The sequence below is a fragment of the Procambarus clarkii genome, chromosome 27 (assembly GCF_040958095.1).
Source record: "Procambarus clarkii isolate CNS0578487 chromosome 27, FALCON_Pclarkii_2.0, whole genome shotgun sequence".
Taxonomy (NCBI): Eukaryota; Metazoa; Arthropoda; class Malacostraca; order Decapoda; family Cambaridae; genus Procambarus; species Procambarus clarkii.
Window position 1 is genome coordinate 6,899,247 of NC_091176.1, and position 26,570 is coordinate 6,925,816.

At 42.4% G+C, this 26,570-nt stretch overlaps 1 protein-coding gene across 1 annotated transcript in view; it reads right to left on the minus strand.

Annotated features, from left to right (window-relative positions):
- LOC123762810 (uncharacterized) overlaps window positions 1-26,570 on the minus strand; it is a 367,859-nt gene that overhangs the window by 302,370 nt on the left and 38,919 nt on the right. Inside the window, exon 2 of the mRNA XM_069332301.1 lies at window positions 16,043-16,245. Within this exon, the coding sequence (XP_069188402.1) occupies window positions 16,043-16,245 (203 nt within the window). The remainder of the gene's footprint in view (window positions 1-16,042; window positions 16,246-26,570) is intronic.

Genomic DNA, 26,570 nt, shown 5'->3' on the forward strand with positions numbered 1-26,570 from the left:
ACTGGCAAGGGGAAAAACAAAACAGAGCTTGATTTTGAGGGATTCAATGAAGAAAGCATTGATATTAACAGTCTACATAACAAGTTGGTAAATTTAGATACTATAGTGAACTCTCATGTAGAAATAATTAGTAAATTGAAAGAAAGTAATGACCATTTGAATAGCAACGTTTTATGTCTTGAGGGTTTAGTGAAAGACTTGCGCAAGGATAAGAATCAATTGGAAACAAATTGCAAAGCCATGGAAGAAGAAAATAAACTCTTAAAAATAGCTTTGGAAGAAGTTAAAGTAAATTTAAACATAAATGACTACAATAGGTTAGGCAAGGAAATTCAACAGGAGAAACAGCTTTTGTCAGCACAGATGGTGGAAGTTACACAGGGAATAGAACAGTGCAAGAAAGATATGCAACTCACTTATGCACAAGTGGCCAAGGAGAAGGAAAAAATAGAAGAAGCAGTAAAGGAAGTCAAACACTGCAGCAACCAAGACAAAACAAACATTAGGCTAGAAGTGAGGAAAGAATTGGCATCTAACCTGAAGTTGGTGCAAAACACAGTTGATCGGAGTAAGTCCCTGATCATTTTTGGCTGCAAAGAAAAGGCGATAACATCTAGGTCAGAAAGAGCTGTAGAAGAAGCTAAAGTAGTGGATAAAATTGTTGGCCTCGTAGAAGGTCTTACAACCATAGAGAATGTGTGCGACTACAGGAGAATAAGCAGGTACGTAAAAGGGAAAGATCGACCTTTGAGGATCACCCTAAACGGTACCAAACAGATGGAAGAAGTACTAAGGAATGCTAGAAAATTACAAAGTGATGAGGATGGGAAAGGGTGGTCGTTAAGACGAGATCTTTCAAAAGAAGATAGAGAGAAGCTGAAACTGAACCTCGCCGAGGCAAAACGTTTAAATGAGAGCAGGAATGAAGAAGAAATAAATTCTTTTTTCTACAAAGTGATAGGGGTAGGCAAACCAGTAAAGTGGTACATAAAGGCAAACCAGCAAAATCAATAGAGAGAGGGGGAGTGAAGAATAAGGAGAGGGGGAACAAGTTCCTGAAGATTGCATACACCAACATAGATGGAGTGAGATCGAAAATACTAAAGTTAAGTGATGTAATACAGCTGCAGACACCAGACATTGTTGCACTCACGGAGACAAAACTTGAAGATGTAATTTTAAATGAGGTCATATTCCCAAGGGGCTACTCAATTTGGAGACGGGACAGAAAAATTAGGAAAGGCGGTGGCGTTGCTGTGCTGGTAAATGAACACCTAAAGGTGAGGGAAATAATGACTGCCAATCCACAAGAAGTTGACATAATAGCACTAGAGATCTGCCATGAGGATGATAAACTAATGATAATAAATGCATATAGTCCACCGCCAAGCAGCACATGGTCAAAGGAGGAGCTAGATAGTAAACGTGAAGGTCTTATAACAATAATGAGAGAGATTATAGCGAGAGCGGATACCGATAGATCACGACTGTTGATAGTCGGTGACTTCAACTTGAAATCCATTGACTGGGAAGCATATGAAGCTAAAACAGAAGATTTTTGGACCTGTAAATTTGTAGACCTCATCCTGGAAACATTCTTGTATTAACATGTTAAACAAGCTACAAGGATGAGGGAAGGGGACGTTCCCTCCATGCTAGATTTGATATTTACCAGGAAGGAGGAAGAGATATTTGACATTCAGTACCTTCCTCCCTTGGGTAAAAGTGACCATGTCTTTTTGGGAATAAAGTATGCAATGCGTTATAAGCTGGAAGAAAATAAGGAGTTTGAAGCAGTTGAAAAACCAGACTTCAGGAGAGGACATTATGGTGACCTTAGAAATTTTTTTAGTGAGTATAATTGGACAGACTTGATGCTAGGCAAGGAAGTGAATGCGATGTATGTCAAGTTTTGTGAAATATATGATAAAGGCACAAAAAAATTTATACCAAAACAGAGATGCAGAACTAGGAAACAGGATTGGTTCAATAGAAATTGCGAGAGGGCTAGAGACCAAAAGACACAAACATGGAATCAATACAGGAAGAGGCCGAACCCCCAAACATACCAGCGATACAAAGATGCGAGAAACAACTACACAGCAGTGAGGAGAGAGGCAGAAAGAAATTTTGAAAAAGGGATTGCAGACAAATGTAAAACAGAACCAGGTCTATTCTATAAATTCATAAACAACAAATTGCAGGTAAAGGATAATATTCAGAGGTTGAAAATGGGAAATAGATTCACGGAAGATGAAAAGGAAATGTGTGAAACACTAAACGAAAAGTTCCAAAGTGTGTTTGTACAAAATGAAATCTTTAGGGAACCAGATACAATAAGAATTCCAGAGAACAACATAGAGCACATAGAGGTGTCTAGAGACGAAGTGGAAAAAATGCTCAAGGAGCTAAGTAAGAACAAAGCAGTTGGTCCAGATGGAGTTTCACCATGGGTTCTGAGAGAATGTGCACCTGAGCTCAGCATTCCACTTCACCTGATCTTTCAGGCATCCCTGTGTACAAGAATCGTAGCAGACGTGTGGAAACAGGCTAACATAGTTCCAATCTACAAAAGTGGCAGCAGGGAAGACCCCCACAATTATAGACCTGTATCATTGACAAGTGTAATAGTGAAAGTATTGGAAAAACTAATCAAAACTAAATGGGTAGAACACCTAGAGAGAAATGATATAATATCAGACAGACAGTATGGTTTTCGATCTGGAAGATCCTGTGTATCGAATTTACTCAGTTTCTATGATCGAGCCACAGAGATATTACAGGAAAGAGATGGTTGGGTTGACTGCATCTATCTGGACCTAAAAAAGCCTTTCGACAGAGTTCCACATAAGAGGTTGTTCTGGAAACTGTAAAATATTGGAGGGGTGACAGGTAAGCTTCTATCATGGATGAAAAATTTTCTGACTGATAGAAAAATGAGGGCAGTATATCAGAGGCAATGTATCGGAATGGAGAAATGTCACAAGTGGAGTACCACAGGGTTCAGTTCTTGCACCAGTGATGTTTATTGTGTAATAAATGATCTACCAGTTGGTATACAGAATTATATGAACATGTTTGCTGATGATGCTAAGATAATAGGAAGGATAAGGAATTTAGATGATTGTCATGCCCTTCAAGAAGACCTGGACAAAATAAGTACATGGAGCACCACCACTTGGCAAATGGAATTTAATGTTAATAAATGTCATGTTATGGAATGTGGAATAGGAGAACATAGACCCCACACAACCTATATATTATGTGAGAAATCTTTAAAGAATTCTGATAAAGAAAGATCTAGGGGTGGTTCTAGATAGAAAACTATCACCTGAAGACCACATAAAGAATATTGTGCAAGGAGCCTATGCTATGCTTTCTAACTTCAGAATTGCATTTAAATACATGGATGGCGATATACTAAAGAAATTGTTCATGACTTTTGTTAGGCCAAAGCTAGAATATGCAGCTGTTGTGTGGTGCCCATATCTTAAGAAGCACATCAACAAACTGGAAATGGTGCAAAGACATGCTACTAAGTGGCTCCCAGAACTGAAGGGTAAGAGCTACGAGGAGAGGTATGAAGCATTAAACATGCCAAAACTAGAAGACAGAAGAAAAAGAGGTGATATGATCACTACATACAAAATAGTAACAGGAAGTGATAAAATCGACAGGGAAGATTTCCTGAGACCTGGCACTTCAAGAACAAGAGGTCATAGATTTAAACTAGCTAAACACAGATGCCGAAGAAATATAAGAAAATTCACCTTCGCAAATAGAGTGGTAGACGGTTGGAACAAGTTAAGTGAGAAGGTGGTGGAGGCCAAGACCGTCAGTAGTTTCAAAGCCTTATATGAAAAAGAGTGCTGGGAAGACGGGACACCACGAGAGTAGCTCTCATCCTGTAACTACACTTAGGTAATTACACTTGGGTAATTACTGGAAAAGGTGCAACGACATGCCACTAAGTGGCTCCCAGAACTGAAGGACAAGAGCTACGAGGAGAGATTAGAGGCATTAAATATGCAAAAACTAGAAGATAGAAGAAAAAGAGGCGATATGATCACTACGTTCAAAATAGTAACAGGAATAGATAAAATTGATAGGGAAGAATTCCTGAGACTCGGAACTTCAAGAACAGATTCATAGATTTAAACTAACGAAACACAGATGCCGGAGAAATATACGAAAATTCCCTTTTGTAAACAGAGTGGTAGATGGTTGGAACAAGTTAAGTGAGAAGGTGGTGGAGGCCAAAACTGTCAGTAATTTCAAAGCATTATATGAAAGAGTGCTGGGGAGACGGGACACCACGAGCATAGCTCTCATCCTGTAACTACACTTAGGTAATTACTTAGGTAATTACACACACACACACACACACACGTGTGTGTATATATGTGTATGTATGTATGTATATATTGTGACGATAATCTCTTTCAAGAGAGATTGAGCCTGCTCTTCCCTACATCATTATGTCAAAGTACAAGATACTATATAGAAGATACGTCCACCAGTATCGCCAAACGTTTTGCCCAGAGAGCAAATAGTACCCTGCACACCCCAACACCTGGCCACAGCCCGTAACCAGCAAACTGTTCATCCTCTGCCTGCCTGTTGCTGATTGGCTGGTGTCTCGTCGCACCTGCCCTCCACCACCACCACAAGTCGACGTCTGGGCTGCAGTGCGCCAGTCTCGTCAGAATATCTTTGTTCTCCATGAAGTTGACATCTCTCGCTGGTAGACTAAGCCTTGGCTTTCGTGTACTAAGGGAGGTGGCAGCTTGAAGCCAGTATTCCAGCACCCATTACATATTTTATTTTACTATCACTGTAACTTACTTGTCTTAGCGTAACTTTTCCTTTGCCAGTGATTATTCATGTTATTTTGTTTGTTGACTTGTCCTGCCTTTTATGAGATTGCCTTTATTCATGTCTTGTTTTCTAGAGTAATTAAAATTTCATTGTTTATATACTTGTGTTTTGTGTGTCTTCCCATTACCTTACCACAGACGAAAGGACAAACTTTTCTCTTTTTTTTTTTTGTGATGTGACGAGGCCCTGCCCCTAGCTTTTGAAACAGCCGAACACCAACGCTTTACCGTCACATTACGTGGGGGCCTGTCCACGGAGCTTCACTCAGGTACTGGTGCCAAGTAGTAAATTTGTGGTAAGCGTATTTGGCTTTGGTAACGTAGCTTTTCACTATTTTCAATATTCAATTTTATTTTCATATGGTCCTGTGTGTATTGTGCATTCCGAGAGTAGCATATGGTGAAGGTGAGACAACTTTGGATTACGTGGTGACTGTAGGCCTCAGTCATTCTCTTAATTGGTCATCTCTCCCTCCGTGTTATTACTCGTGTTTACCATCTTTTGTCCCTAGGATATTTCTCATATTTTCGGCAGATCATCATATTGGTACCCTGGTACTGTGGTCTGTCCCCGGGTCAAGTGCACCTAATCTTCCGCAATCTGACAGTAGGAGGATAAAGAGGGCCATAGTTCCTCTCACACGAACTTTAGTTGCTGTATTGGGACCTCAGCAGCAGTTCTTGTCACCAGTTGACACGTCGCACCCCTAAACGTCGGTCAGAGATGATGATATTTACATTGGTAGGGAATTAGCCATCTTTTTCAGAGCACAAAAGTTCGCTAATTCTCTAAGTATCATATTAATTTCAGTGGGAAAAACTTGCTTATGTCCTATAGAGACTCGGCAAGGTATGCCTACATTCTTGGACTACCTAATTCACTTTTGAGGCAATTAACTGTTTCATTTGTTTTAGAAACTCAGTTTCGCTTGTTTAGTAGGATTTTCTTGCCCTTATCCTCTTACATGAGTACCGGGTACAAGATTTCCTGCGACCTTGATTTATTAATCATTTATCATCTTGAAATTAACATTAATTGTTAAAGATTCCACAGGATAGGTACCAGTTGCCACGTTGTCCTGTTTCTGACATTCACCATATCACAACAGTATATTCGTTGTGCATTTATTTGCTAATTTCACCATGTTTCGTCTCCAAGCTTTCCGTGCAGATCCAGAAGGTGCAATAGGGACCTTAAGTCATGCCAAGAGGACTGAATTACAAACTCTTGCACATGAGTATCAACTAGAAGTTCCCTACCAAGCCAACAAAAATGAAATACATAACCTGTTACTGGATCATCTCTTAGAGGAAGGTAAGATAGACTCTGAAACTCACGAAACTTACTTTATTGCAGATAAAACTGATTTGGCAACGATGAAACTCAAACTAGAGCTGGCCAAGGTCGAACGCGAGCAGCAAAGGGAAGCAGCTGCCATGCAAAGAGAAGCCCTCGAGCAACAAAGGGAAGCAGCTGCTATACGAAAGGAAGAAAAAGAACGTGAAATCGCCCTCAAGGAACGTGAAGCTGCCTTGAGGAAAGAAGAACAAGAGCGTGAGATTGCAATACTCCGTGAGCGGGAACGAGTACAGCTTGAAACAAAACAACGCCAATTGGAGATGCAACACGAACATGACAAACAACAAGCAACTCTGGCTATGGAATGTCGTCAACGAGAATTCGCGTTGGAAACTTCACACCTCGCTCAATGCCAGCAAGCTACCGCCAATCTTCCCGTCAGTTTCAATATATCACATGCAAGTAAGTTAATGCCACCATTCGTAGAGACAGAAGTTGATGTGTTTTTTACCACCTTTGAAACCCTTGCTAATCAACTTGGTTGGCCTGCCGACCAATGGGCAACCCTTCTCCGAGTACATCTTACAGGTAGAGCTGCAGTTACACTCAGTACTTTGGCGTCTGAGAATGACTACCAGACTCTGAAACAAGCAGTGTTGGACGCCTACCTTCTCTCCACCGAAAGTTATCGAAGGAAATTCCGTGACCACCTGAAGGCAAGTACCACTACCTTTCTCGAATTTGCTAATACCAAAAGGAAATATTTTATGAAATGGCTGGAAGCAGCACATGTCTCTACCTTTGCAGAACTCGTCACCCTCATGCTAGTTGAAGAATTCTTGAGGCGTGTGCCGCCTCCTGTCCGTCTATATTTAGCAGATAAAGAAGAAACCGACTACCTAAAGTGTGCTAAGTCGGCTGACACTTACAGCCTCATCCACCGGCTGACACCAGAACCATCTTCCAGTAAGAAGTCGTGGTACAGTTACAAGAAAGTGAGTACCGATCAAGCTGGCTCGCAATTGTACTGTAAGTATTGTAGACTCTATGGACATACCATAGATAAATGTGGTAAGTCTCAATACAAAGGAAACACCGAATCACCTAAACCCAAACAGACTCCTCCTAAGTGCGGTAAGCCTGTGATGAATGTTGGTGTTCATGTTAATGATCTTTCTCTTTTCAGTAAGCACCTGTATACTGGAACTGTCTCTGCCAACGGTTCAAATCCGGAGGGACGTTTCAAACTGAAGATCTTGAGGGACACAGCGGCTCTACAATCGATTATTTTGAAGTCGGCTGTACCCAATATCGCCTACACCGGAGAAACTGTCTTCATCACTGACCTCACTGCTACCACTCCTTATCCTCTCGCCAGAGTCCACCTGGATTGTCCCTTCGTGACCGGAGAAGTCCAAGTCGCCATCAGGGAAAAGCCTTTTCCCATGCCTGGAGTGCAACTTCTCCTGGGCAACGACTTGGCAGAAGACCTGCAACCGACCAACCTGATCGTCATGGACAAACCCCAGGTGTGTACCTCTGTAATGGATAATCCCATCTTTGAGTATGTTCCAGCAAAGGTTCAAGAGAGTGATGAAGTTTCTCCTCCGGTTTTAGTGACCACCCGTGCACAAGCTGCACGACCACAGCCAGCTGACTCTACTGCTACCGCTGTCCCTCAAGACCCTCAGAAACTACCCCCGAATCTGACCAAGTTGGAGTTCCGTAAGTTACAGAGGGAAGATCTTACCTTGACACCATTATTTTTCCAGGCTGAGACTCAACCTGACAGTATTCCTGGGTTCTTCCTAGAGAACGAGTTGCTCTACCGCAGATATAGACCCAGTAAACTGAAGGAGAAGGACGATTGGGCCAACGTCGAACAACTAGTGATTCCTGCCAGCCTGCGGCCCACTATTCTACACCTGGCCCACGGAGCACTCTCCCACTACGGATTTAACAAGACTTACCATGGAATCCGTCAAGACTACTACTGGCCAGGTATGGTAAATAGCGTCAAACAGTACGTCAAACAGTGTCATACATGTCAGATGGCAGGTAAACCGAACATCTCTATTCCCAGAGCACCACTGACTCCCATACAGGTGCCTGCGGAACACTTCCACAGACTTATTATAGACTGTGTTGGTCCTTTACCTCGGACCAGTTCAGGTAACGCCTATATCTTAACCATCCTGTGTCCTACCACCAGATTCCCCATAGCAGTTCCAGTAAAGAACATTACGGCTTCTACGGTTGTGAAACACTTATTGAAGATCTTCACCCAGTATGGATTTCCAAGGGAGGTTCAGAGCGACTGTGGCACCAACTTCACCAGTGATCTCTTCAAGAGGACACTGGAAGAGTTCCACATCAAACAGGTATTGTCCAGCCCCTATCATCCTGCTTCACAGGGTTCTCTTGAGCGTAGTCATCAGACTATTAAAGCACTCCTGAAGAAGTTTTGTAATGAAACCTCTAAGGATTGGGATAAGCAAATAGACTTAATCATGTGTATATTTAGAAGTCTTCCCAATGAGTCTCTAGGAGTATCTCCTTATGAGATGCTCTACGGATGTAAGTGCCGTACTCCTCTCAAGGCTTGCAAAGACTCTCTACGTGATGCCACCTTCAGTGAGCATCAGAATGTGCCCCAGTTTCTTCAAAACCTACAACACATTCTAGAGAGGGTCCACAGTTTTGCCCAAGATAATCTATTGAAAGCACAGGAGAGGATGAAGACTCATTACGACCAGACCAGCAAAGTAAGGAAATTTAAACTGGGAGACTTCGTACTTGCTTATTTCCCTATCCCAGGTTCTCCTTTACAAAACAGGTTTTCACGACCCTACCGCATCAAGGAGTGCAGAAACAACCACAACTACGTTCTAGAGACTCCAGATAGGCGGCGGAAGACCCAGTTGTGCCACGTCAACCTCCTGAAGCTATATAATGGTACTCCTCCCACTGTCATGATTAATTACTCTTCCTTTAAAGAGCCATACATCCACAGTGAGACCTTCCCTGCTTCTCCTCCCGAAAGCACTGACAAGGAGTCAGCGCTTTCTAATTCGGAAATCGTAACTGATCTTCCCAATTATTTTCAGGACAATCATAGTGCACCTCTTGTCAAGATCTTCAAAGAACATAAAGAGTTGTTCCGAGATGACCCCCAAGAGTGTAATGTTACCCAGCACGACATCCAACTGCTCCCTGACACCCGGCAGATTCGTCAACCCTTCTACCGAATCAGCCCTAGCAAGAAGGAAGTCATGCGTGCTGAGGTGCAGTACCTCTTGGATCATGGACTGGCTATACCTTGTGAGTCCCCCTGGGCCTCACCCTGTATCTTGGTGCCAAAACCCCAAGGTAAGGTGAGACTGTGTACGGATTTCCGTAAGTTAAATAATGTGACTGTCAAGGATGCATACCCCTTGCCAAGGATAGATGACATTCTTGACGCCATTGGTAATGCCCAGTACTTGTCCCAAGTGGACTTGCTTAAGGGGTATTACCAAGTGTGTCTAACAGAGCGAGCCAAAGAAATATCTGCCTTTATCACTCCCTTTGGACTTTTCAGATATGAACGCCTTCCTTTCGGACTATGTAATGCCCCGGCCACCTTTCAGAGAGCTGTCAACCGCGTCATCCAGGGCTTGGATAACACCTACGCCTATTTGGATAATATCGTCGTAGCCTCCAACACCTGGAGCGAACATCTGCTCCAGCTGCAACGACTGTTCGCCAAGCTCCTGACAGCAGGCCTCACCATCAACCTGGGCAAGTCCACCTTCGCCAAAGGTAAAGTGCGTTATCTGGGTCATGTAATTGGGAGTGGCAGCCTAGCTCCGTTAGACTCACACACTCAAGCCATCCAGCATTATCCACAGCCTACCACCAGGAAGCAGCTCCTGCGCTTCCTTGGTCTTGCCTCCTACTACCGTAGGTTTGTGAGAAATTTTAGTACAGTTTGCTTATTAGGCAAATCGGGCCTAGCATAGTAGGCTGAGAAGTGCGTTCTGGCTACTAGGTACGACATATATATATATATATATATATATATATATATATATATATATATATATATATATATATATATATATATATATATATATATATATGTCGTACCTAATAGCCAGAACGCACTTCTCAGCCTACTATTCAAGGCCCGATTTGCCTAATAAGCCAAGTTTTCATGAATTAATGTTTTTTCGTCTACCTAACCTACCTAACCTAACCTAACCTAGCTTTTTTTGGCTACCTAACCTAACCTTACCTTTAAATATAGGTTAGGTTAGGTTAGGTAGGGTTGGTTAGGTTCGGTCATATATCTACGTTAATTTTAACTCCAATAAAAAAAATTGACCTCATACATAGAGGAAAGGGTTGCTTTATCATTTCATAAGAAAAAAATTATAGTAAATATATTAATTCAGGAAAACTTGGCTTATTAGGCAAATCGGGCTTTGAATAGTAGGCTGAGAAGTGAGTTCTGGCTACTAGGTACGACATATATATATATATATACACACATATATATACATATATATATACATATATATATACATATATATATACATATATATATACATATATATACATATATATATACTTTATTAAATATGACCGAAAAAGTAAGATTAATAATTCTAACACGAATTTTCTCAATCTTTCGTACATTATGCTTCACTGTTGGAGGTAAATCAAAAATCACTTCTCCAAAATTCATTTTTATTTCTAGTCTGACGCGACACGGGCGCGTTTCGTAAAACTTATTACATTTTCAAAGACTTCACAAATACACAACTGATTAGAACTTGCGTTTCCCTGATTTTATATCTACATTTGAGTGAGGTGGGAAGGGTGATGTGGCATTACATTTGAGTAAGGTGGGAAGGATGATGTGGCATTAGAGGATATTAATAGGGTATTAAAAGTATCAACACAAGACAGAACACGAAACAATATATATATACATATATATACATATGCGAACAAGCCTGAATGGTCCCCAGGACAATATGCAACTGAAAACTCACACCCCAGAAGTGACTCGAACCCATACTCCCAGGAGCAACGCAACTGGTATGTACAAGACGCCTTAATCCACTTGACCATCACGACCGGACATAATGAGGTGATAGCCGAGGCTATTTGAACCACCCCACCGCCGGCACTCGGATAGTAATCTTGGGCATAGCATTTTACCAAATCACCTTATTCTTTGGGGCACACGTGAGGAACACAAATGCGAACAAGCCTGAATGGTCCCCAGGACAATATGCAACTGAAAACTCACACCCCAGAAGTGACTCGAACCCATACTCCCAGGAGCAACGCAACTGGTATGTACAAGACGCCTTAATCCACTTGACCATCACGACCGGACATAATGAGGTGATAGCCGAGGCTATTAGAACCACCCCACCACCGGCACTCGGATAGTAATCTTGGGCATAGCATTTTACCAAATCAACTCATTCTTTGGGGCACACGTGAGGAACACAAATGCGAACAAGCCTGAATGGTCCCCAGGACAATAATACATACCAGTTATATACATACCAGTTGCGTTGTAGACAATACATACCAGTTGCGTTGCTCCTGGGAGTATGGGTTCGAGTCACTTCTGGGGTGTGAGTTTTCAGTCGCATATAGTCCTGGGGACCATTCAGGCTTGTTTGCATTTGTGTTCCTCACGTGTGCCCCAAAGAATGAGGTGATTTGATAAAATGCTATGCCCAAGATTACCATCCGAGTTGCCGGCGGGGAAGTGGTTCAAATAGCTTCGGCTATCACTTCCTTTTTGTCCGGCCGTGATGGTCAAGCGGATTAAGGCGCCCTGTAGTTACCAGTAGCGTTGCTCCTGGGAGTATGGGTTCAAGTCACTTCTGGGGTGTGAGTTTTCAGTCGCATATAGTCCTGGGGACCATTCAGGCTTGTTTGCATTTGTGTTCCTCACGTGTGCCCCAAAGAATGAGGTGATTTGATAAAATGCTATGCCCAAGATTACCATCCGAGTTGCCGGCGGGGAAGTGGTTCAAATAGCTTCAGCTATCACTTCCTTTTTGTCCGGCCGTGATGGTCAAGCGGATTAAGGCGCCCTGTAGTTACCAGTAGCGTTGCTCCTGGGAGTATGGGTTCGAGTCACTTCTGGGGTGTGAGTTTTCAGTCGCATATAGTCCTGGGGACCATTCAGGCTTGTTTGCATTTGTGTTCCTCACGTGTGCCCCAAAGAATGAGGTGATTTGATAAAATGCTATGCCCAAGATTACCATCCGAGTTGCCGGCGGGGAAGTGGTTCAAATAGCTTCGGCTATCACTTCCTTTTTGTCCGGCCGTGATGGTCAAGCGGATTAAGGCGCCCTGTAGTTACCAGTAGCGTTGCTCCTGGGAGTATGGGTTCGAGTCACTTCTGGGGTGTGAGTTTTCAGTCGCATATAGTCCTGGGGACCATTCAGGCTTGTTTGCACATATTATATATATATATATATATATATATATATATATATATATATATATATATTTATATATATATATATATATATATATATATATATATATATATATATATTTTGGTAGCAGTCTTTCCTGTAGACATATATTATTAAATATGACCGAAAAAGTAAGATTAATAATTCTAACACGAATTTTCTCAATCTTTCGTACATTACGCTTCACTGTTGGAGGTAAATCAAAAATCACTTCTCCAAAATTCATTTTAATTTCTAGTCTGACGCGACACGGGCGCGTTTCGTAAAACTTATTACATTTTCAAAGACTTCACAAATACACAACTGATTAGAACTTGCGTTTCCCTGATTTTATATCTACATTTGAGTGAGGTGGGAAGGGTGATGTGGCATTACATTTGAGTGAGGTGGGAAGGGTGATGTGGCATTAACACAAGACAGAACACTAGGGGATATTAATAAGGTATTAAAAGTATCAACACAAGACAGAACAGAAACAATGGGTATTGAATAGAAGTGTTTGTAGAAAGCCTATTGGTCCATATTTCTTGATGCTTCTATATTGGAGCAGAGTCTTGAGGTGGGTAGAATATAGTTGTGCAATAATTGGCTGTTGATTGCTGGTGTTGACTTCTTGATGTGTAGTGCCTCGCAAACGTCAAGCCGAAAACGAAAAGGATGTTACATGTCATTCTTAAAAAAGACGAATATCTGGCGAAAATGAACATCATACTCTCTGACCAAACTAAGTTCCAAAGGGTAACGAAGGACACTACAGCCGAATTAAAAGCAAAAGTCAACAAACTGATCGAAACTGTGAACGCCAAGAAATCCGGACTCCACCTGCCAAAGATCATTGGGGAATATAAACCTGGATATGCGTATGGAAATGTCAAGACGCACAAGCCTGGAAACCCACTTCGGCCAATCATTAGCCAGATACCCACACCCACGTACAGACTGGCGAAGCGACTCAACGGCCTGCTGACTCCTTATGTTCCTTGCGCCTTCAGCCTGAAGTCTCCAAAGGAATTTGTGGACTTACTGCGGGGCGCACGGGCCACAGGGATAAGAGCCTCGTTGGACGTAGAATCGCTGTTTACCAACGTACCTGTGGACGAGACAATCGGAATGATAGCCGACAGAGTGTATCGTGATCCAGCCTGTACTCCTCTTGACATGCCAGAAAGTATTCTGAGGAAACTACTCCAAGCTTGTACTAAAGAGGCACCCTTCTTGAGCCCGGATGGGCACATGTATAAGCAAGTAGATGGGGTCGCCATGGGTTCTCCCCTAGGTGTCCTGTTTGCAAACTTCTACATGGGTACCATCGAGCAAAAAGTCTTAGTCGACATGAACTTGAAACCGGCCATATACTGCAGGTATGTTGACGACATTTTTACACAGGTACCTGATGTCAGACATCTGCAGGAGCTGAAGGAGGCATTTGAGCAGAGTTCCGTGCTGCGTTTCACTTACGAGACGGAAAAGGATGGGAAGCTGCCTTTTCTAGATGTAACAGTCATGGAAAAGGGCGGAGGTTTCCACACTGCAGTCTACACAAAGGAAACAAACATAGGAATGTGCCTAAATGCCAACAGCGACTGCCCTGACAGGTACAAGAGGAGTGTTGTTAACGCATACGTCGACCGTGCTCTCAGCCACAGCTCAGAATGGAAGCAAGTCGACGAAGAACCCTGTAGGGTAAGGCAGGTCCTAGTCAATAACGGCTTCTCCAATGGTTTCATCGAAGACATCATAAGAAGGAAAGTGAAAAGCCATGCAACCTCCGAAGAGACAACTAACACAACACCTATACCCCCTATTAGACTATTTTACAGGAACTTCTTTTCCACAGCTCATAAAACAGAGGAAAGGGTCCTGAAAGATATTGTTAATAGAAACGTTATCCCTACAGACAAAAATCAGAGGATACAACTGACGATTTTCTATAAAACCAGAAAAACGGCCAGCCTACTCATGAGAAACTCTCCAGACACAAAACAGAACGCTTTAAAAGAGACTAACGTCGTCTATGCCTTCAAATGCCCACTTGGGGACTGTAAGCTCCAAAAAACCCAGTATATAGGCAAGACAACAACATCTCTTTCTAGGCGTTTAACGATGCATAAACAACAGGGCTCCATTAAGGAACATATAATCTCTTCCCATAACCAAACCATCGCCAGAAAAATCCTAGTAAACAACACAGAAATCATCGATAGATACAGCGATAGCAGGCGGCTTGACGTTTGCGAGGCACTACACATCAAGAAGTCAACACCAGCAATCAACAGCCAATTATTGCACAACTATATTCTACCCACCTCAAGACTCCGCTCCAATATAGAAGCATCAAGAAATATGGACCAATAGGCTTTCTACAAACACTTCTATTCAATACCCATTGTTTCTGTTCTGTCTTGTGTTGATACTTTTAATACCCTATTAATATCCCCTAGTGTTCTGTCTTGTGTTAATGCCACATCACCCTTCCCACCTCACTCAAATGTAATGCCACATCACCCTTCCCACCTCACTCAAATGTAGATATAAAATCAGGGAAACGCAAGTTCTAATCAGTTGTGTATTTGTGAAGTCTTTGAAAATGTAATAAGTTTTACGAAACGCGCCCGTGTCGCGTCAGACTAGAAATTAAAATGAATTTTGGAGAAGTGATTTTTGATTTACCTCCAACAGTGAAGCGTAATGTACGAAAGATTGAGAAAATTCGTGTTAGAATTATTAATCTTACTTTTTCGGTCATATTTAATAATATATATATATATATATATATATATATATATATATATATATATATATATATATATATATATATATATATATATATATATATATATATTATATATATATATAATTAGTTTAAGAGCAAGAGAAAGTCTTATCTTAATAGATTAAATATTGTTTTATGATTAGAAGAGCGGAGTTTTACCCCATGATGCTGGTGAAAGATTCACGGAAGCTGACAATGAAGCTAGAACTACAACGTCTCGACCCGATACAATCTTCGTCACAGAACTTGGTTTCTGTTTGACACCTTCTAAACTCTTTTCTTCCTGTTTACGCCTCCAGACCTCCCACACAGTGGTGCTTTACCCTTCATACATCCACTTTTATGTCATGACCAGTGGCTATTGTGAAGATTTTTGCTTTAGGTAAACAATGGGATGTCTTCCACATTCTTCTCAAGCATTATCATATCCTTAAATCTTTGTATTCTAAATGTAGGTAAGGCACATTGGTATAGTAACAATTAACATTTAACGCAAAATAAAAATGAAAAGCATAAAATAACCCACTTGAAACAAAATGCACAATTCCTGCATTTAATCCTGCATTCAACATAATATTTAGAATTCTGCAATCCTTACCTCATTTTTGTCGTCTTGATGCATGGTCCAGTAAAGAGACTTTGCTCCTTGGGGACCTCTGGACGTGTCATAAGTGCAGGTGAGGTTGACGGAGTGCCCCTCTACCACGTCGTAGTGCTCAACACTCTCACCATCTACTATGCGGTTGATTTGCCAGGGATTAGGAATCTTCACGGTGGGCTTCACCAGGACCTCTGTTGGACCTGGTGGTGATGACATGTGTTGTAGCTCGCGCACAGTGATAACTATAGGCGTTGGGGCTACACACACAGCAGAAAATAAACATTACAATAACTTATGAACTTTTTCACTAATAAATTCTGGGAAGTTCAAGAAAAATACATACCACTCAGTCAAAAAAAGTTAGTAATCAGTTCTTTGTTCAATATAATAGATACAAAATGATGAGCTAAATCACGTGGAAAAGACGCAGGAAGAAAAAGATTGGAAAATCCCATCTGCAGTTAAATGACAAGAACTGAGTATGAGCGACAGTCAGAGAAATCGTATGAAAATAACTTGGCATTGAGGGAGAAAAGAACACACGACACTGCTGTATAGCCATTTAGGGAAGACATCAGTGAATGATAAACTATCCGGGATTAACAAAGGAGGTGGAGGACGCCCTTTATTACAAGAAAGTATGATTTACTCAGCAAAAGATTTCAGGTTTTCAAAATTCAACTGGAAATATCACAAGGTTTAACACAGACTGGAAGGAGACTGTGCATTTTAGTTCACAGGATTATAAACTTTTATGTCACATTAGAAAGTGTGAAACTGAATGAAACAAAAGTATGAAGCTCAGATAACATCTCACTGGTCTTAAAGGAGTGGCCACGGAGAGAGAAGAGGGAGAGAGAGAGAGAGAAAAGGGAGAGAGAGAGAGAGAGAGAAGAGGGAGAGAGAGAGAGCAATAACCCTCAACACCTCAGTAGATGAAGGAAACATTTCAAAGGATTGGAAAACAGTTAACGTGGTACCTATATTCAAGGAAGGAGACAATCAAGCTTTCCTAAACAAATAACCAATGCCCCTCACATGCAATAGAGAGGAACATCAGGAGATTAATGAATCATTTAGAGTTCTGTACTATCTGAGGGTTCAAACCTTGTCTCCAAATACCAACATGGCTTTAGAGATGGAGTGTCCTGCTTAATGAACCTACCAGAGTTTCATGACAAGCGAGCACAGTTAAAGCAGGACAAGGAAGGTTTCATCCTGAATAGTCAGATAACAATGGATACAGTTCAACACAAGATATTAATATACAAACTTGAGAGTAATGCAGGAGTAACTGAAAAGGTGTTGAACTGCATGAGAAAGTACCACTCAAACTGGAAACGGACACAATTCGGAATCGCAGGCCACAATTTTCGTTGATAGTGTGAGATTAAAAAACCGAGGAGTGAGAGAAATATGACAACAGAGCCGGGCTTGTGTGCCAAGAGCTTATCTTGGTCATGGGGTCAGCAAGGGTGCCTAGTTGCGCTCCCCCGCAACCTTGGTAAGCTTACTAACATGTCTAACACAGTGTACAGTGCAGTCACATCTACAGTAACTGCAGCTGTAAGCTCATAAAATTATAAATTCGTATAGTTAAAACATAAAACTTTGCTCCACGTGCGTCATATGCTTCAATTGTGCTTCTTCAGAAAACACCCGCACTCAGCCACCCTCTTTTCGGCCCCCTTCACCCTCTCTCGGCCCCCTTCACCCTCTCTCGCCCCCCCCCCCCCCCCGTCACCTTGTAACACCTCCAGACTCTTAACCTTCCACCTATAACACCTGCTCAACACCCGTCGGTAAACCCTCTGACCCACAAGCGGACTTGCTCGACTCTGCTGAACAGATGTTCAACAATTTAGACAAAAGTCACGGAGGGCGGAGCAGTCGAGGCGGATCTGTGGCTGGGTGGGGGGCCCACCGGGAAGTGGCAGGGACAGATATCGAGGAAACATGACATGTTTACCACAATATGTTGTACCTCGACAGATATCGAGGTGTAACAGCAGAGATCCCTCCTCGAGGCAGGACTGGCTTTAAAAAAAAAAACTTTAGGATTTGTCTTTGCTTGCCCTGCTATGCGAACTTCATAGTTTCTTTTTGCTTTCCTTATCTCTTTTTTAACATTTCTAACCAGTTGTATTAATTCCTGTTCTAAACTGACTTCCCCATTCTTAATCCTTTTGTACCAGGATCTCTTTTTACCTATAAGGTTCTTCAGATCCTTTGTTATCCACTTTGGGTCATTAGTATTCGATCTATTCAATTTGTATGGTATACTACGTTCCTGTGCTTTGCTTAGAATATTTTTAAATAAGTTATATTTTGAATCCACATCAAAATACCTTTTTACGTCACATTTAGGAAAGACTATGGTAAATACTGGTTCGGTAACAGGGTTGTTAATTTGTGGAACCAATTACCGCGCAACGTGTTGGAGGTGGGGGTCCCTCGATTGTTTCAAACATGGGTTAGACATGCATATGAGTGGGATCGGGGGGTTATAAATAGGAGCGGCCTCGTATGGACCAATAGGCTTTCTGCAGTTACCTTTGTTCTTATGTTCTTATGTTCTTAAAAACCTGAGTGTTCTGCTTTAAAAAATATATAAATAAAAATGGAAATGTTCGTTTGTGCATAATCACTAATCTCCGAAAGTTCTTCACCGATTGCTTTGAAATTTTCACACAACGTTCCATTCGCATCCGCGCAGGTTTTTATATGCATACTATATAGATGTCACATCTGTGACGGTAAAAAAAAACATGCTTTTTCTGAAAAACAGTTTTTCATGTGAGGGAAATCTTCGAAACCTCTTTACCGATTTCTTTGAAATTTTGATACAACGTTGCATTTGAATAGGCGCGTCTTTTTATATATATCAACAATATACATGCCTTACCTGTGACAGGAGAAAATGTGCTTTTTTTGAAAAACAGCGCCATCTGTTGGACGTAAGAGCAACACACGCTGTAATCTCCGAAAGTTCTTCACCTATTGCTTTGAAATTTTGACACTACATTCGAATAGGCGCGTCTTTTAGTATACCTACTACTGTATATAGATGCCACCCCTGTGACACGTAAAAATATGCGGTTTTGAAAAGCAGCGCCATCTGTTGCATATAATAGCAACATGCATGCTATACTAAATATGTCATGAATTCCATTTTAATGTTTCCGATTGCATTGACAAATTTTATTTTCCTACATTTCGATTTTTTTTATTGAATTATTTTGTGCGACATTTTGTTGGAATTGAGCTGTGTTGTTTACCATACCGTTCATTTCGTAAGTATAAGTATAGATGCCACACCTGTGACAGGTAAAACTATGCTTTTCTTGAGAAACAATACCATTTGTTGCATGTAAGAGCAACACACACATGCTATACTAAGTATGTTACAATTCCATTTCAATGTTTCTGATTGCATTCATAATTGAATTTTCGTACATTATGATATATTTTTATTTTTATTTAATTATTTTATGTGAATTATGTTGGAATTGAGCTGTGATGTTTACCATACCGTTCATTTCGTGAGTATAGTTTATTTTTTTATTTGTTCATATTTTCATTTAATTTTTTAACTGTTTTTCTTATATTTCAGTGATGGGAACATCAGATGACTTGATATTCCCAATTTTCTGATGGGAACATCAGACCATTTGGGGAGGCATCGGACGAGGGAGTGAGGAATGGTGGGGATGACGAGGGGACAAGGGAGGGGGTAATGGTGGGGAAGGACGAGGGGACGGGGGTAGTTTGGGATGGTGGGGATGAGGGGATGAGGGAATGGAGAATGGTGGGGAGGACAAAGGGACAGGGGAGTGGGGCATGGTGAGAAAGAAAAGGGGATGGTGGAGTGGGGAATGGTTGGGAGGCCGAGGAGACGGGTGAGGAGGGAATGGTGGGGAGGACTGGGGGGCAGGGAAGGTTGCTGTGGCTCAGCACAGCAACCTTCGGCTCAGCAACCACGCGTTGCTGAGCCACAGCAATGCGTGGCCGGGTACTGCTAGTATATAATAAAAACTTAACACTGCCACCACCCCTTGTAACCCAATTGTCCTTCCCTGGGGGACAATCCCCTGGCAATGTTACAGGGGGTGTCCTTCCCTGGGGGACAATCCCCTGGGAATGTTATAGGGGGTGTCCTTCCCTGGGAGGCCTTACGGACCTCCCAGGGAAGGACAGAGACCAATAACTATAAACTCGAAGGGCATAGAACATCTGGGACAGTAACACTTGGAATAAATTAGGGAACCACTTTAATTTACTTACTGAGAATCAGGGGACATCTTCTAACCATCCTCTGATAATGGTATGGAGGACAACACAGGGAACTTCCAATACAGCATGCAATTAGAAATTTAATAAGCTCAAAAACTAATAAAAGATAAAATTAGATAAACATCAAAATTAATCATTAATGACTTTATTCAAATAAATGACATGAAATATATCCTAACTTTTAATAAATCCTAACGAGGCAGTTGGTGTAGTAAATAACTGAAAAGCACAATCAAGATAGCAATGGTGGGGAGGACCTTCTCCGTGCAATTAACAGAGACAGATGTTGACGGCCTCCCCAGGTCCCCTTCACCTGTCCAAGTCCACAACTCCAGTACACACTAAATTAAAAATCCTCGGAGTCACCCCCTGGATGGATTCTTGGACCTGCCCATTAAGTCCTTGCTGGCCCTCTAAGCCACACCCAACAGAGGCTTAATCCAGTCATTTCAAACTTTGCCTGAGGTCTGGCACTCTGACGTATCAGTGCCTGGCCTCTCTCTGGTTTCCCACCAATACGCGGCCTCTAGCTGAGGCACCCTTATCTCTACCCAATCAGAACCCTGGGACAACTTGGTCTCCTCGAAGCGGTACATTTCTTCCTGTAGATTGCAATGGCTGTACCCAAGCTGCAAAGGAGGGAAACAAACCTTATCTTTCCTCAAGGAAACATATGCCAGACCCTACGACCCAAGGAGCGTCCAGTAAAGGTAATCCGAGCAGGGTATCTTTATAGTAATGGATAGTAACGGCTGATTAATGTAACAACTGTCACGGGCTAAGGTGAGGAACAAGGGAGATGGGAGAGGAGTGGGATGGTACGGGAGAGAGGGAATAGAGAGGTTAGATGGGAAGGGGACAACTTTTTTTTTCTTTTCATTGATAAATCACAATAAATACAATAAAAACAATCTGATAAAAAAAAACAGTGCAAGCAGTGATCCGTGGAAAACAGAAGCAAAAACATGAGGACAATCAAAGAAATGAAACACAAAACTGAAAGACGAACAAGCACAAAACATGGAAACACTGAAATAACTCAGGGAAAACAGATACACACAAATTTTATATATACACAGAACTAGCCGCGGCAAAGAAGCACGGGGAAAAGAAAACCATACATCATGAGGGATAAATCCAAGCAGATGGGCCACATGGAAAGGGTAAATAGCCAATACAGACAGTAATGCATAACCGGAACACACAGGGACTGGGAAGAACATAATGAAATGACACCCACACATATAAACAAGAACACTGGAATGCACAGGAACCAGGAAACAATGCAACAACTACACCCCAAACACACACAAAAATAAACACCGGAACACGCAGGAACCGGCAAAGAAACACCTTACCTTACCTACCTTGAGGTGCATCCGGGGCTTAGCGTCCCCGCGGCCCGGTCGTCGACCAGGCCTCCTGGTTGCCGGACTGATCAACCAGGCTGTTGGACCCGGCTGCTCGCAGCCTGACGTACGAGTCACAGCCTGGTTGATCAGGTATCCTTTGGAGGTGCTTATCCAATTCTCTCTTGAACACTGTGAGGGGTCGGCCAGTTATGCCCCTTATGTGTAGTGGAAGCGTGTTGAACAGTCTCGGACCTCTGATGTTGATAGAGTTCTCTCTCAGAGTACCAACACAAATCATACAGAAACACAGACACCAGAAAGCGCGCGCACGCACACACACACACGTGTGTGTGTGTGTGTGTGTGTGTGAGAAATTGTGAGAGGGCAAGAGACCAAAAGACACAAAAATGGAATCAGTATAGGAAGAGGCCAAACCCCCAAACATACCAGCGATACAAAGATGCGAGAAACAATTATACAGCAGTAAGGAGAGAGGCAGAAAGAAATTTTGAAAAAGGGATAGCAGATAAATGTAAAACAGAACCGGGCCTATTCTACAAATTCATAAACAACAAATTGCAGGTAAAGGATAATATCCAGAGGTTGAAAATGGGAAACAGATTCACGGAAAATGAAAAGGAAATGTGTGAAACATTAAATAAAAAGTTCCAAAGTGTGTTTGTACAAAATGAAATCTTCAGAGAACCAGACACAATAAGAATTCCAGAGAACAACATAGAGCGGATAGAGGTGTCTAGAGATGAAGTGGAAAATATGCTAAAGGAGCTCGGGAGGAACAAAGCAGCTGGCCCAGATGCCGTTTCACCATTGGTTCTGAGAGAATGTGCATCTGAGCTCAGCATTCCACTTCACCTGATCTTTCAGGCATCCCTGTGTACAGGAATCGTAGCAGACGTGTGGAAACAGGCTAACATAGTTCCAATCTACAAAAGTGGCAGCAGGGAAGACCCCCTCAATTATAGACCTGTATCATTGACAAGTGTAATAGTGAAAGTATTGGAAAAGCTAATCAAAACTAAATGGGTAGAACACCTGGAGAGAAATGATATAATATCAGACAGACAGTATGGTTTTCGATCAGGAAGATCCTGTGTATCGAATTTACTCAGTTTCTATGATCGGGCCACAGAGATATTACAGGAAAGAGATGGTTGGGTTGACTGCATCTATCTGGACCTAAAAAAGGCTTTCGACAGAGTTCCACATAAGAGGTTGTTCTGGAAACTGGAAAATATTGGAGGGGTGACAGGTAAGCTTCTATCATGGATGAAAAATTTTCTGACTGATAGAAAAATGAAGGCAGTAATCAGAGGCAATGTATCGGAATGGAGAAATGTCACAAGTGGAGTACCACAGGGTTCAGTTCTTGCACCAGTGATGTTTATTGTGTACATAAATGATCTACCAGTTGGTATACAGAATTATATGAACATGTTTGCTGATGATGCTAAGATAATAGGAAGGATAAGAAATTTAGATGATTGTCATGGCCTTCAAGAAGACCTGGACAAAATAAGTAGATGGAGCACCACTTGGCAAATGGAATTTAATGTTAATAAATGTCATGTTATGGAATGTGGAATAGGAGAACATACACCCCACACAACCTATATATTATGTGAGAAATCTTTAAAGAATTCTGATAAAGAAAGAGATCTAGGGGTGGTTCTAGATAGAAAACTATCACCTGAGGACCACATAAAGAATATTGTGCAAGGAGCCTATGCTATGCTTTCTAACTTCAGAATTGCATTTAAATACATGGATGGCGATATACTAAAGAAATTGTTCATGACCTTTGTTAGGCCAAAGCTAGAATATGCAGCTGTTGTGTGGTGCCCATATCTTAAGAAGCACATCAACAAACTGGAAAAGGTGCAAAGACATGCTACTAAGTGGCTCCCAGAACTGAAGGGTAAGAGCTACGAGGAGAGGTTAGAAGCATTAAACATGCCAAAACTAGAAGACAGAAGAAAAAGAGGCGATATGATCACTACATACAAAATAGTAACAGGAATTGATAAAATCGACAGGGAAGATTTCCTGAGACCTGGCACTTCAAGAACAAGAGGTCATAGATTTAAACTAGCTAAACACAGATGCCGAAGAAATATAAGAAAATTCACCTTCGCAAATAGAGTGGTAGACGGTTGGAACAAGTTAAGTGAGAAGGTGGTGGAGGCCAAGACCGTCAGTAGTTTCAAAGTGTTATATGACAAAGAGTGCTGGGAAGACTGGACACCACGAGCGTAGCTCTCATCCTGTAACTACACTTAGGTAATTACACACACACACACACAGAGGCAAGGAGCGGTTCGTCCAATTACCACAAGCTACACAAGCTTCAGAAAGCTTCCTGGCAATACGTTAGTAATGAATAAATATGATATATTTACTCATTATAATGTTGGTGCTGAATGTACAACACGAAAAAACATAATTTTAATCTGAAAAAGTATCTTTTTATAAAGAAATTAGGCGAAAATAAAAAGCTGGTGACGCCAAATCAAGTCGACGATCCAAGCGTCGGTTAGCTTAGGTTAGGTTAGGTTAGGTTAGGTTAGGTTAGGTTAGGTTAAGTTAAGTTAGGTTAGGATAGGTTAGGCTAGGCTAGGTCAGCCTAACCTAACATATCATATTTATTCATTACTAACGTATTGCTAGGAAGCTTTCTGAAGCTTGTGTAGCTTGTGGTAGCTTGTGGTAATTAGACGGACCCGCAAGGAGGAAGCACAGGGAGAGAGGAGCAAACCAGGAAATCACAGCCCCCAACACAACAGTCCTAGAGACAAGAGGGGATCCCAAGACCAGCATCCCAGCAACACCAGAGGGGGGAGGGCAACACCACCACCCCCCCTCTGCATAGAAACCCTCCCTTCCCCTCACCCTACCTGCCCCCACTCATCCCTCCCTCCCCCCCCCACCCCATTCTGACCCTGTCACCCCTTCCCCATTCTCGTCATATCCCCCCTCCCACCTTTCCTCCCCTGTCTCCCCTCCCCCTTCATCCCATACCCTCCCTATCCCTCCTTCCCCCTCACCCCGTATCCTCCATGTCCCCCCTATCTCCTTAACCCACAGCCTACCTGTCCTCCCTTCCCTGAAACCCCCACCCCCACCCCAAAATCCTCTGAGACCCTGCAAACCACCTCACAGATCTTCTCCCCCACGGAACAGCTTCCCACACCAGCAGAATGCTCACCAAGAAAGGGACACGAAAATGAACAGAAGAAAGTGAGCTTCAAGGCAATGTACACTAACATAGATGGGATTACAAATAAAACAAGTGAACTCGGAGAATGGGCACTAGAAGAAAACCCAGACATAATAGCACTCACAGAAACAAAGCTAACGAAAACTATAACAAATGCAGTGTTTCCACAGGGCTACTATGTAGTGAGGAAAGAGAGAGATGGGAGAGGAGGAGGTGGTGTATGTATATGTCAAAACTGGAAGACAGAAGAAAAAGAGGTGATATGATCACTACATACAAAATAATAACAGGAATTGATAAAATCGATAGGGAAGATTTCCTGAGACCTGGAACCTTATGAACAAGAGGTCACAGATATAAACTAGCTAAACACAGATGCCAAAGAAATATAAGAAAATTCACTTTCGCAAACAGAGTGGTAGACGGTTGGAACAAGTTAGGTGAGAAGGTGGTGGAGGCCAAGACCGTCAGTAGTTTCAAAGCGTTATGTAACAAAGAGTGCTGGGAAGACGGGACACCACGAGCGTAGCTCTCATCCTGTAACTACACTTAGGTAATTACACACACACACACACACACACCCAATCACAAACAGGATTTGACACACTGGCGAGAAGGGACCATTCCTCTCTCCCCCTCCTAGCTGACACTTCCCCCCTCTCTCTCTCTCCCTCCTTTCCCCTCCTCTCACTAGTCCCCCCTCTCAACCACTCTCTCCCTCCCTCTCTCTCACTCACACTGTATCTCTCTTGCTACCCCATCTCTCTCTCTTATCCCTCTCTCTCTCTTATCCCTCTCTCTCTCTCTTATCCCTCTCTCTCTCTCTCTCTCTTATCCCTCTCTCTCTCTCTCTCTCTTATCCCTCTCTCTCTCTCTCTTATCCCTCTCTCTCTCTCTCTCTTATCCCCCTCTCTCTCTCTCTCTTATCCCTCTCTCTCTCTCTCTCTCTCTTATCCCTCTCTCTCTCTCTCTTATCCCTCTCTCTCTCTCTCTTATCCCTCTCTCTCTCTCTTATCCCTCTCTCTCTCTCTCTTATCCCTCTCTCTCTCTCTCTCTTATCCCTCTCTCTCTCTCTCTTATCCCTCTCTCTCTCTCTCTCTCTCTCTCTCTCTCTCTCTCTTATCCCTCTCTCTCTCTCTCTCTCTCTCTCTCTTATCCCTCTCTCTCTCTCTTATCCCTCTCTCTCTCTCTCTTATCCCTCTCTCTCTCTCTCTTATCCCTCTCTCTCTCTCTCTTATCCCTCTCTCTCTCTCTCTTATCCCTCTCTCTCTCTCTCTTATCCCTCTCTCTCTCTCTCTTATCCCCCTCTCTCTCTCTCTCTTATCCCTCTCTCTCTCTTATCCCTCTCTCTCTTATCTCTCTCTCTCTCTCTCTCTTATCCCCCCTCTCTCTCCCTCTCCCTCTCTCTCAATCTCTAAGAGAGAGGGAGCTCTCTCTCAATCTTTCTCTCTCCCTCCGCCCCCCCCTCTCTCTCTCTCTCTCTCTCTCTCATCTTTCTCTCCCTCATCTCTCCCCCCTCCTTCTCTCTCATCTCTCTCATGTCTCTCAACTCTCTCTCTCCCCATCTCTCTCTCTCAGGGAGAAAACATAGCTAGGAGACTAACTCGGGGAAGCAACCACAGGGAGACGGACATGGGAGGGACAA